The following is an 11,438-nucleotide window of genomic DNA, read 5'->3' as shown; positions in this document are numbered from 1 at the left end:
GAAAAGTTTTCTCTTTCATAAACTGTTGTGAACTGTGTTCGACTAGTAACGGTTTGTCTGGAATTTCCATTCAAAGTGGATTTTGACAGTTGGCTTTTAGGCCGTAATCATATGTTTGTCGAGAGGTTTTTGAAGCAGCGTAAACAGATATACGCGTAACAAAGACCACCAGAGCAATTTTAACCTCTAGTGCAAAAGTACAATGTAGTATACAAATCTTCAATATAGGATACACGGAAGGTATTGGAAATGGAAACTAAAATGAGAATGGTAGTATAATAGTTGAATTATAATGGTGGAATTTATTAGTAGTATTCCCAATATGGTGAGTATTACATTAATAGTTTGGCAATGGTTCCGAAGATTTCTGGAACGGTATTTATTTATACGGGAACGCTTCAAAATCAAATTTGTTCACATTCGACAAGTTTCAAAACGATAGTTAACAACATTGGTTAGCATCAATGTGAACGTTGCTTAAAGCGTATTCGCTGTCATGTTTGGCAACTAACCGAACCAACAAGCCAGCTTATTGAGTTCTTGTCGGCCGGTCTCACGTATATCAATGGGATTTTCGATTGATGTGCACCGGTGTAGTGGATGCACTGGTTTTGCACTTTCTAGCTGAAGTGTCAATGGAACATACACAGTTTTCTGCACTTCTGCTAGAATGTGCAAAAATGGTGCAAAACCAGTGCACTTTACTACACCGGTGTCAATCAATCGAAAATTCCATAATGCAGTTTCTCTGTTGAAAACAATCCGATTTGCTTTTGCCGTCTTTGTTTATTACTTTCCACCAGCTAGTGATGTAGTTTTGTGTCATGTGACGTGTACGTACATGAGTCGTAATAAAATAACCCAAAGAATAAGTTCTTAACTTACTTTTGAATTGTGCGTCGACTCAGTTGAGGTCTTCCGTGCAATAAGTTACTTTTGAATTGTTTGGGATAATAGATAAATTCAACTTAAATTTTATTATGTTGAATTGAAGGTTGAGTATAAAAAACCTATCAATGAGTTTTTATTTTTGCCGTGGTCAAATGGAAACTACCTTCAACACGGTTTACCTAATTTTGCCTTCCTGCACGATACCCCGAGATTGAGTCAAAAGAACACAATTTTAGGTAGTTTTTCGTTTGCGTATAAGACTTGAGCTGCTGCACGCACGTATATCGTCATCCCTAGGGGGTCACTCACTCTCTTTAAATTTAACGTTTCCTTGCATTATTATATACATAATATGTAGTAAACATCAGATTCTGTACGTTTGCAAATTACTGTTGTCATTTTTTAAGAGTCAATCACATCGAGAAATATTATTGGAAATAAATAATTGCATTATTTCTCACGTTTTTTTGGCCGGTCAATATTAATCGTACGATAGCCTGTCAGTTTAGTACTATAAATCAGGTCAATGAGGCAGTAGCATAAGCTCATATTGGGACACAATGTATCAGCCGCTAGATAACGACAGGAGAACATTGTTTTCCAAGTATATGAGGATACTGGTCGTGGTTGCCGCCTATTGGTAAGTCTATGCCTTCAACTTGTTCTAGTTTAAAACAAATATTAATGTTTTAGGGTAATTTCAATACTGACAGTATTTGTCAACAAAGCGCTGCTCAGTGGTTTGAACCTCGAGGCGCCTCTGTTTGTAACATGGTTCCAAGTTTTGATTTCCTCAACAATTTGCTTTGTGATGACGATGTTAAGCAAAAAATACCCAAAGGTAATAAATGTTCCTGTTGGGAATCCTTTCGATGGATCTACTTTTCGGAAAGTTGTACCGTTATCCCTACTTTTCACTGCCATGATTGCCACGAACAATCTCTGCTTAAAGTACGTTGGTGTGGCATTCTACTACATAGGACGATCATTGACCACGGTGTTCAACGTTGCACTAACGTACTTCTTACTCGGAGAAAAAACTAGTAGCAAAGCTGTTCTTTGCTGTGTGCTTATCGTATCTGGCTTCTGGATAGGAGTTGATCAGGAAAGCTTGACTGAATCGTTTTCGCTTATCGGAACGATTTTCGGAGTGCTCGGTTCTTTCAGTCTTTCGCTGTACTCGATATACACAAAAAGGACACTTCAGCATGTGAATCAGGAAGTGTGGCTATTAAGCTACTACAACAACGTTTATTCAGCCGTTATCTTCATCCCGCTGATGCTGATCAATGGAGAGCTTCCAGTTATCATGGATTATGAGCACTTGACAGAACTGTGGTTCTGGGGCGCTATGACCATCGGTGGCGTATGCGGATTTGCTATAGGATTCGTTACTGCTCTTCAGATCAAGGTAACTTCCCCCTTGACACATAACATCTCAGGAACGGCAAAAGCATGTGCTCAGACTGTGATGGCGACCTCGTGGTATAACGAGACCAAATCATTTCTCTGGTGGACATCCAATATGGTGGTCCTACTGGGAAGCGCACTTTACACCCGGGTAAAGCAGCTGGAGATGGACCAACGACATCGAACGCAGATTAGCAGTCAAAAGATTGGGATCTAAAAGGATGCATTTTGAATTTTTATTCGAAAAATACCAGTTGAAGGGTTTAACCATTCCTTTCAAATATGAATTTTTTTCGCATATGGGATGTAGATTCAGAACAACTTAAATATATTATTATATTTCTATTTTAACATTACAGTATGTAGTAATAAATATGATTCTAATCGAAGCCACCTGAGGAAAGATGATCTCAAATGCTTGGTTTTACTTTGGACTGGAGAATAAACTCGTTGTGTCCCTTATTTTGCTGCCACAACTCTATCGCCTTGTTAACGATCAAATCGGCCGTTTCCTGTTCGCCTCTTATCTAAAAGAAATGTGGAATTGAGAAAACGTTTTTCAACAAGATACACAATACTCACAGTTCCGATACATTTTAGCAGACAAACAAGGTCCGTACATTGCAATACCTTCCTTCGTAGGGTGCGTAGAATCTCTATCAGTACAAATATCACAATTTTGATTGATCCACCGCAGATTTTATCCCATATCCTAATAAGGGCTGGTTCCGACAGAAGACCAGCAAAGAAGGAGCCGTACCATTTGCTCAATGGTAGCACCGGAAGAATATCACACGATTTCAGATGAATAAACAACCCGTTGTCCTCCTTTTCCAATATCGTGTTGGTTAGATCGGAAAGTTTACCCATTTCCTCCAAAATTTCCTGGCTGTACTCGTGGAAGCCTTTGGCCATCCAGTATATTTCAATGTCATTATCAAATATTTGCAGTAAAACCTCGGTAATGTTGCAGAACGGACTATCTTGCTATCAATGGGAACTTATGTTTAGTAGGAATGTCGGTTGGTAAAACTGTCAGGACTTACGTTCAGATCGAATCCAAGGCAAAGCTGTTTGGTTTCCAGTAGCCACATTGCATAAAGCACTTTGTGCTTAGGCGTTTTTACGTCAATCAGTCGCATGACCTGCAATGCTCGCAGCAAATCATTGTACACGGCCTCTCGTTGGGTCATCACATACTGTCGGGAGTCGGTGTAGGCTGGAGTAACCCCTTAAATTGCGAGAAATGACGTTAAAATCATTTTCCTAAATGAAGAACTTAAAAAGCATACAGCCTATAAGGGACCATTCATAAAATACGTAAAGCAAAAATTGCCCAAAATTGACTCCCCCTCCCCCTATGTAACAAATTATCACAAATTTCTCCATCCCCCCCCCCTCCCCTGTTACGTAACAAATTCCAAGAAAAAAATTTTTTTTCTTCGAAGAAAACATGTTACGTAACGATGTAGTTAACACCCCCTCCCTCCTATGTCACAACTTGTCGTACCCCCTCCCCCCCCCCCCCCCCCCCCTAAATGCGTTACGTAATTTATGAATGGTCCCTAAACGCAAGTCAGTATCATGTTCATAGGGAATCGTATAGGACATGGGACTGACTTGCGTTTATGGGCAGCATACGAGTAGATTGCTTTGTACAATTTGTTGACAAATTTAAAACTTTTAATTCTGGATTGAATATTGGTTTTGTGCAATAAATGATAAAGTTTTGGAGTGAAAACAGCTATTAAACAGTGTAGATGAATACTCACCTAGCAAAAAATTCCACAACACATTGCGGTGAATGTTCGGCACGGTGAAGAGAATGCAAAACTGTTTCAACTTTAGTACGTTCAGCGGCTTATCCTTAAGAAGAATTTCGAGCGATTTTCGTTCTTCCACACTACGGCAACCCACTTTCTCGTAATAAGTTGATCGAAAGTTCCGCTTATCTGCCATGGTCGTTTAGTGTTTACCCTTTGTTTATCTTATAAGAAAAAGGCAACCAACGTTGGTAACGAATGGCAATGATGCGCGTGATAGCCCAACAAACCCGAACAAAATTCTCAGTTGCAGGGATGGTCGTCAGCTGATCGGGAACTCACTCTCATTTTTCGATTTGTGTACATCAGTTGAGTTACTCCCGAACCGGCTTGCCAAACGTCATGGCATTATGCTATAGTAAATAATCTCATGTGCGTTTTGATATCGCGTTTCGATATTTTACGAAAAGGTTAAATTTTTATAAAAAATGTCCATTCAGTTGGGAAAATTGTGCTCATGCATAGTACAGCAGCATTTTGGCGAAGTGGTGCGAATGGTCGCAGATGATTTATTTGCTGCCGTATCTAAAACCTTATCAATGATCGTGAAAAGTACAGAGCTATCCAAATCAGAGGTAAATCTCTGGCATAACAAAATACAATTGAACAAAAAAAATTCTTACTCTACTAAACTGTAGGTTTGCAAAGCTCTTGCGGTCTTGCTGAAGTTTGGGCTAGCTCGACATCAGCCTAATAAGGCTAGCACAGCTACCGAGTACATTTTAGACTACGAGCGAATCCTCATGGTGCTACGTTATCCACGCTACGTGCATTTGATACAAACCAAGTACGGACCTGAATCGGCACTATTAACGGAGGAGTTGCTTCGTAGTGGTTATCAAACAGCATCCTACATCATTTTGAAGGCGACTGCAATTTCGGACGTGAAGGATAAAAACACTATTACCACGTTACGGCAGAAATTTAGCGACCTCGTTGGGATGAATTATTTCATCAGGGCTCCTGAGCCAAAGGCTATTGAGCAGAACAAGGAACTTCTGATGTTGGATTACGAAGATTCCAAACTGTTCCAAATGCCAGAGTTGGATCTAAGACAGCTGCTCAATTTACAGGAAGGGAAAACTACCAAAGCTCCCGACGAAGGTATCCATTGGTTGGTAAATTTGGAGAAATTTCATTTGGATTTCCGAGATACGATTATGATGAATGCCGTGGAACGTTTAATAGACGCTAATGCGGCTGAATGCTTGAAATATCTGTTACAGCTGATGTATACTAGAACCAAACCGTGGGAAATGGTTTCCAATCCTATCCCGTTGGTTGAGTTGAAACAACTTTGTGAAAAGAAATCAAGCAATTTAGAAATGATAAAATTCTTGGATCAGTATGTAGCTGTCATCGAATCGGTTAGTTTTCTAAGCAAGTATGGAGACATGGGTGGCGGACAGTACACACTGAACATGAAGAAGATATTTGAACAGCTCATTTGGAGTTGCATCGAGAACATTATCACGGAAAAGTATGGCTCTAAAGCGGCACGAATTTTCAGAGTGACACGATTGAAAAAGTACATCGAACAGGAAGACATACAAAAGGAAGCGATGGTGCCGGCGAAAGAAGCGAAGCAGTTGACCTATAAATTGCTGGAAGAAAATTTCCTCCAGATTCAAACCTTCCGCAAACCAGGCGGAGGAAACGCTGGTGCGCCCAAATCGTTTTTCCTATTCTACGTGAACCAGACGCAAATTGTTTCAATGCTTTTGGAAATTTGCTACAAATCGTTGTACAATTCCATAACGCGATCGACTCACGATAAGACCGTGAACAAACGGCTGATAGAGAAAAGCCAGCGGCTCGATAGCATTGTGGAAGCGATGAAGGAACGGGGCGAATCGGAGGAATACATTGCCGAAATCCAGGAAACGTTAACTCCGCCAGAGAAAGAGATTTTGCAGAAGGTTAAGATTCGGGTGAAAAGTTTGTACAGTGCGGAGATCGGTATTGATGAAACTATTTTTATTCTTAAATTGTACCAGCAGTATCAGAAAAAATAATGCATTAATTCGTTTTTTGGCGAAGATGGCTTGTTTCGGATAACAAAGGTACGTTACTTTTTATCGGTCTACGCGTTTTTTTATAAACTTTTGTCATACAGTCAATCAGTCTACTAAAACTATCCAAAGGCATCTTACGGTTTACAATCTAATAATAAACTACACTAAAACATAACCTGTCTCAGTTTTATTGGGACAGAGAGCAACGAACAACGAAGTTAGATGTGCTTCCTGGGAATATTGTACGCTTATTAAAATGGCCACCGATTGCCACCAAACCTACAACTATTCTCTTGCGAAATTAATCGATTATATTCGTATTTAAATTTGGTAACCGATCGTCAAAAATATACTACTATGTTCATACAGCACGAGTATGTAAAAATAGTACTAAACATTAAGTCAAAATATGTCACCGTTGTACTTTGTGAAGGTTTCATCCCAGAAGCGAAGTCGTTCCTGCTCTGGGTTGTTCCGTGGCGTTAGGGTGGTAGTGATATCCAAGTATGGCAGTTCTGTCATGGTGTGCGGTATGACGCATGGCCAGCGCGTTCTCATCAGCGGATCGTCCGGGCCAAAAGGTGTTGGATTGCTGCAAATACATTTTAGAATTAGTTGATCTTGTCCGCGATTGTGAATGGCGCCTAGCAAATGAACTCAATTGTTGGTTGAAATTTATAATTTATTTAGCATTTACGATTACTGGCGGCCCTTTTGTATATCTAGCTTCCAAGGCAAAGTCCTGTTGATGTTAATTTTAGCCAATCGCGATCTGGTAAATAGCTGAAGCGAAAACGTGATCTCGTCCGACCAATTTACAGAAGAGATAGTAAAGAGAGGTTCTCATTTGCAGATCGGACCTAATGAAAAAAGTACTCAATACCCTCCCAAACTTTACCATTTTACGCATTGCATTGCATTGCTGAAATTCACGAAAATCTACAACGAACAACATGGTGCAAGGTAACACGTGTACGTCAAAAATACAAAGGTTGAAAAGTGACAGGGTATATCCAAGTTGGGTGAGTTTGTTTCAAAATATAAAGGTTGCATTAATTCATTCAATTATTTGCGGCAGCGTGTCACTATCTACCGTCCTATGTACTATCTACCTAATTGGATGTTGTGTTTGAAACATTCAACCCACAGGGTTTCGAAAAGACTATGAAAGCTTACTGTTAGTATCGTTAACTACTACCGCCAACGGAGCGGTTCATATCTAAAGATTCCATAAAACCTTTTAACAATGCTATTTTGAGTCGCATATTTTAAATCACTATTTGACCCTTGCATTAGTTATTTCAAGCAAACGAATCAAGTTTTCTACCGACTCGAATGACGCCCGCGAATTTGCCGTGGGTAATGTTGCAAAGGTGCGATACTCAAACACGATGTTCTAAGCTGATGCTAAGTAATAGCTTTGCATAATGTTGTAAAGATTAAAAAAAAATGTCGAAATCGGAACTCAAATGCAAAATTACTCAAGGAACTTACTTTTAATAGCATCTGTAAATAAAAGCATGGTTCGATCACCGTCCACTAGCCCCGATATATAGTATGCCAACAACGCCAATTAGCGGTTACCCACGGTGAAGACGTAATGATTAATAGACCATCATTTTAGATAGACCTGACATTCGAGTCTGTTCTGCAAAACCTATCCAAAGAAGTGTCGGTATAGGTATGCAGACGGACCCGAGGCGGGCCGCATCATTGGTTTTTGCTGTGCGACTGTCGTGTGAATCGACACACGATGGGTACCGACGCGGCCCGCTCTCTCGCGTGTACAGCTTGGTTATGAAAACGTTCAAGAAGTCGTGGCCGGTTGTTTCCTGCTTGAACGAATAAGGTCTTCACATCGGATGGCGCAGAAAGTGATACTACCGCACTGGAACAGTATACATGTATACATAGAGAGACAGCATATCACACGCGGGTCTCAGGGGCAAAACTTACCGCTTTTTTTCAACAGAATACATTAACCCTGCCGATTCATCAATGCACCCGGTAAACAGCATCACGACGAGGCAGAGAGAAAAGTGGCGAAGGGTTCGATATCAGTTACCTACAAATTGAGTATATCGCTTCTTGAGTCGTTTATAAGCGTATGTTTTGTTACCAAATCTCGGATTGCGAGCACAGGAACCGGAGATACGGTGATTTTAAGTTTCGTTAAGGTGTTTTACCTAGTATACTATAGTTGTGCTAGTGGGTTACACACCTATTTCCTATTCAATAGACTTGAAATACTGTTTTAGTGGATTTTTAATTTAAATCATGTGATTACAAAAGCTTTGTTGTAATTTGCTCAATACAGTTAATGAAGTGTGTGTTCCCATAAGGTGGATACTGTTGTGTTATTTAAACATTGGATCAGATAAAATGGGAAGAGAAACGATTATTTATGCCTCGACTTCGACTATTAATATTCTCTAACAGGGGTAAGCGCAGCGTATTGGTAAATTGATTGCCTTGTACGCAGCGCACCTGGGTTCGAGTCCCCGAGATTTTTCTAACCCGAAGAGGCGAATTACCTTAAGGTTGAAACCCTCTATATTCGAAATAAAAAAAAAATCTAATAAAATTTTTTCTGATATAAATATCGCTAGGGAAAAAAAATCGTCAGTGAACTTCAAGAGTGTCCATGTTTGGGAACATTGTTCGGTTCAGGCCAATATCGGAAGATGAAAAGTTCGCTTTTATTATTACTTTTATTATCTGCAATAATATAGAAAAAGGTTCGCCTTATGAAAACATCTCGCACGATCTTAACAAGGGATTTCCAAAGGTTCCAAAAACCAAAGGCCTTAGTATAAAGGTACGCAAAGAGTGTGCAGAAAGTGAAGCCGAAAAAAGGTCTACCTATCGAGCAAAATTAGAATCCAACTTTACCGCAGAGAGGTATCAGAGATGGGTTCCAATTGTGCTCGATATGTAGGAAGTTCTGTATAGACTGTGCCAAAAACCTGTAGATTAACATGATACAAAAAACCAAGTCCTACGATATTACGGCGACAGCGATAAAGGATAAAAAGGGATAAAGCGTCAGTCAGTCTTAGGCGTTTTCGTTTTTTCCTGGTAGTGCAAAAAAAGAGAGACTTATTACACCCAAGTTTTGAATTTGAATGAGTGTGTGTAGCACCGACTACACCGGTGTACTGCCCATAATCGCAAGTCAGTCCCACGTTCTATGGGATCCCTACCTACATGGGACTGATTATAGGCAGTGTTAGTGCACAGTCCAAAACGAAATTGCCGCTATTAGTGTTGTCAACGAAATTTCCTTCAGAAGGTCGGCGTGTAAAAAAATAAAACTTTTTTCAATCGACTAAATTAAAATGGGAGAGGGATGAATTTTTTTCTCCGCCTAATATTTTATACATCGCTAGATCTAAAATATCCATAAACTGTATGGTGCTTGAATGCTATGTTGTCAAAATGTATATGGAAAAAAGTAATTTCTGCTATGGTGATCGTTCTTAACAACACGTTGATACGTTCCAGTTTTATAGCTCATAACCCCTTACTAGGTCGGAATTGGCCCAGTTCCCCCTACATGCCATTGACACCGTAATATGCTAATTACTGATGAGGAGAATTCGAAATACTAAAAGCTTGCTAATTATTGTGAAGAGGTGTAGGGGCTGAGATAGTGAGGGAGAGAAACAGTTAAATAAAATTGAAGGAATGCGAATAGGGAGAGAGAGAGAGAGAGAGAGAGAGAGAGAGAGAGAGAGTATACACAAGCGACAGATAGAATAATTAAGATTTCTGACAGCTGATTTACAACCACAGATGCAAAGTATCGCCAAAGGATTTTGGTTTGTTTGCCTCACGAAATACTTAACCTCAACCGGTTTTTGCAGTGCAAAATGTTTTGTTTTCCTCGCGAAATAATTCGGCACCGTTTCTTTTGAAGTAGAATACTTCTAACGTTTCAATATGGGGTGCCGTTTCAAAAATTTCAGTTGAGAAATTTTCCCAGATTTGAAATGCGAATATCTTCCGTTCTACTGGATGAAATCGAAATATTTTTGCACTATCTGATCGGAAATTTGTGCACGTATTTCGTATTAAATTTCGGAATGACTGCGACTACTATAAATAAACCAAAACAAGGATTTTCAGAAAATCCTTCGGAAACAGCGAGGAAAATGCACAATTTGCCAGCATATCCCACGCAAAGCCGTCAAAAAGGAGCATGTAAGCGTTTCATTACATACGGGAATGTTATATATACAGGTCACGCGAGCTTGTTTTGTATCAGTGGGTGCTCGCTTACCACACGAGCAACATGCTCGTCCAATGAGCGGTATCATGTTTGCGTTCCCGTACCAAGCGTCATCGCAAGGTTCTTCGTGATAAAATCCAGGGAATCACCAAATCTGCCATTCGGTGTCTGGTTCGTCGTGGTGGTGTAAAATGCATCTCCGATTTAATCTACGAATGCTGAGGGTGTGCAGGAAAATGTCACCCGAGATGCCGTGACCTACACTGAACACGCCACGCGCAAAACCGCAATGAATGTCGTCTATACTCTGAAGCGGCAGGGACGCACTTTGTATGGATTTGGAAGTTGAAAAGGTAGAACTCACTTGTATCATTATAAAAAAGGCCCTTTTCAGGGCCACCAGAATCATTTCAAACAATAAGTTTGCATTTTCTGTTTCATGGACTGTTTCTCCCTGGAGAGCAATTTGGGTTAAACCCTAAATTATGATTTATTTCAGTACGCAAATTGCAAATATGGTCAGAAAGAAACTGGAGTGAAGTGGAAAACATTTTTACTAGGCGCATTCAAAAAAGGTTTCAATTCTCAAACATTTTACCAAAGTGCCGTATTACATTACTCTCTTTACCCTGAGTGTTCAATAATCTCCGTATTGGAAACACAATTTCAATTTTGTTCTTTATCAAAAATGTGTGGTCGACCAACGAAAGGGTGGAGCTACGAAGAACACATATTGAGGACAACCTTGAGGACAACACAAAAAAGGACGAGCTTACATTGTGCTGTAGTCAGGTATAAAAACTCAGCATGCTGTTGCTCACGCTCAGTTCGTTTCCAGCATCAGCATACAGCAGTTCGTTTGCAGTATCTCCCGCAAAATTCAAACCGCCGTCCGTTTGCTGCTGTTAGAAGAGTTGGCCAAGCACGCCGTCTTCCATGGCACCAAAACTGTTACCATATACACCAGCTCCAAGTAAATTTCGAACACTGCCCAAACAAAAGGCCCTTTTCAGGGCCATCAATTTATCGACAAAGAATGAAATTGAAATTTTGTTATTACAAGCAGCA

At 40.0% G+C, this 11,438-nt stretch overlaps 4 protein-coding genes across 9 annotated transcripts in view; 2 read left to right on the top strand and 2 right to left on the bottom strand.

Moving 5' to 3' along the window:
- Positions 1 to 1,255: 1,255 nt before the first annotated feature.
- LOC131676847 (GDP-fucose transporter 1) lies at positions 1,256 to 2,716 on the top strand. The gene is made up of 2 exons (XM_058956216.1): positions 1,256 to 1,531; positions 1,585 to 2,716. Exons 1-2 carry the CDS (start codon positions 1,452 to 1,454, stop codon positions 2,516 to 2,518), a joined length of 1,014 nt encoding a protein of 337 aa, XP_058812199.1. The 5' UTR covers positions 1,256 to 1,451; the 3' UTR covers positions 2,519 to 2,716.
- Positions 2,609 to 4,343, bottom strand: LOC131676848 (TBC1 domain family member 7). The gene is made up of 4 exons (XM_058956217.1): positions 4,074 to 4,343; positions 3,348 to 3,532; positions 2,884 to 3,288; positions 2,609 to 2,828 (listed from the first exon to the last, which is right to left on the bottom strand). The coding sequence occupies exons 1-4, from the start codon at positions 4,258 to 4,260 to the stop codon at positions 2,712 to 2,714; spliced, it is 894 nt and encodes a 297-aa protein (XP_058812200.1). The 5' UTR covers positions 4,261 to 4,343; the 3' UTR covers positions 2,609 to 2,711.
- Positions 4,344 to 4,458: 115 nt separating this feature from the next.
- Positions 4,459 to 6,169, top strand: LOC131676846 (DNA-directed RNA polymerase III subunit RPC3). The gene is made up of 2 exons (XM_058956214.1): positions 4,459 to 4,699; positions 4,763 to 6,169. Exons 1-2 carry the CDS (start codon positions 4,553 to 4,555, stop codon positions 6,137 to 6,139), a joined length of 1,524 nt encoding a protein of 507 aa, XP_058812197.1. The 5' UTR covers positions 4,459 to 4,552; the 3' UTR covers positions 6,140 to 6,169.
- A 176-nt stretch (positions 6,170 to 6,345) lies between these two features.
- The window catches only part of LOC131676845 (juvenile hormone esterase), a 32,661-nt gene continuing 27,568 nt past the window's right edge, over positions 6,346 to 11,438 (bottom strand). For all 6 annotated transcript variants that reach the window (XM_058956209.1, XM_058956212.1, XM_058956208.1 and 3 more), the window contains exon 8: positions 6,346 to 6,731. In XM_058956209.1, the coding sequence (XP_058812192.1) occupies positions 6,542 to 6,731 (190 nt within the window). In that variant the 3' untranslated portion in view covers positions 6,346 to 6,541. The remainder of the gene's footprint in view (positions 6,732 to 11,438) is intronic.

This window comes from Topomyia yanbarensis, chromosome 1 (assembly GCF_030247195.1).
Source record: "Topomyia yanbarensis strain Yona2022 chromosome 1, ASM3024719v1, whole genome shotgun sequence".
NCBI classification, from domain to species: domain Eukaryota; kingdom Metazoa; phylum Arthropoda; class Insecta; order Diptera; family Culicidae; genus Topomyia; species Topomyia yanbarensis.
The sequence above is the reverse complement of the archived record's forward strand: the minus strand, read 5'-3'. Positions and strand labels throughout refer to the sequence as shown.

Coding starts and splice junctions, on each gene's coding strand:
- LOC131676848 (XM_058956217.1), bottom strand. CDS start 4,260: ATGGCAGATAAGCGGAACTTTCGATCAACTTATTACGAGAAAGTGGGT. Junction 3,289..3,347: donor GCCTTGGATTCGATCTGAAC/GTAAGTCCTGAC, acceptor TCCCATTGATAG/CAAGATAGTCCGTTCTGCAA. Junction 2,829..2,883: donor TGCTAAAATGTATCGGAACT/GTGAGTATTGTG, acceptor CATTTCTTTTAG/ATAAGAGGCGAACAGGAAAC.
- LOC131676846 (XM_058956214.1), top strand. CDS start 4,553: ATGTCCATTCAGTTGGGAAAATTGTGCTCATGCATAGTACAGCAGCAT. Junction 4,700..4,762: donor CAGAGCTATCCAAATCAGAG/GTAAATCTCTGG, acceptor ACTAAACTGTAG/GTTTGCAAAGCTCTTGCGGT.
- LOC131676847 (XM_058956216.1), top strand. CDS start 1,452: ATGTATCAGCCGCTAGATAACGACAGGAGAACATTGTTTTCCAAGTAT. Junction 1,532..1,584: donor GTCGTGGTTGCCGCCTATTG/GTAAGTCTATGC, acceptor TTAATGTTTTAG/GGTAATTTCAATACTGACAG.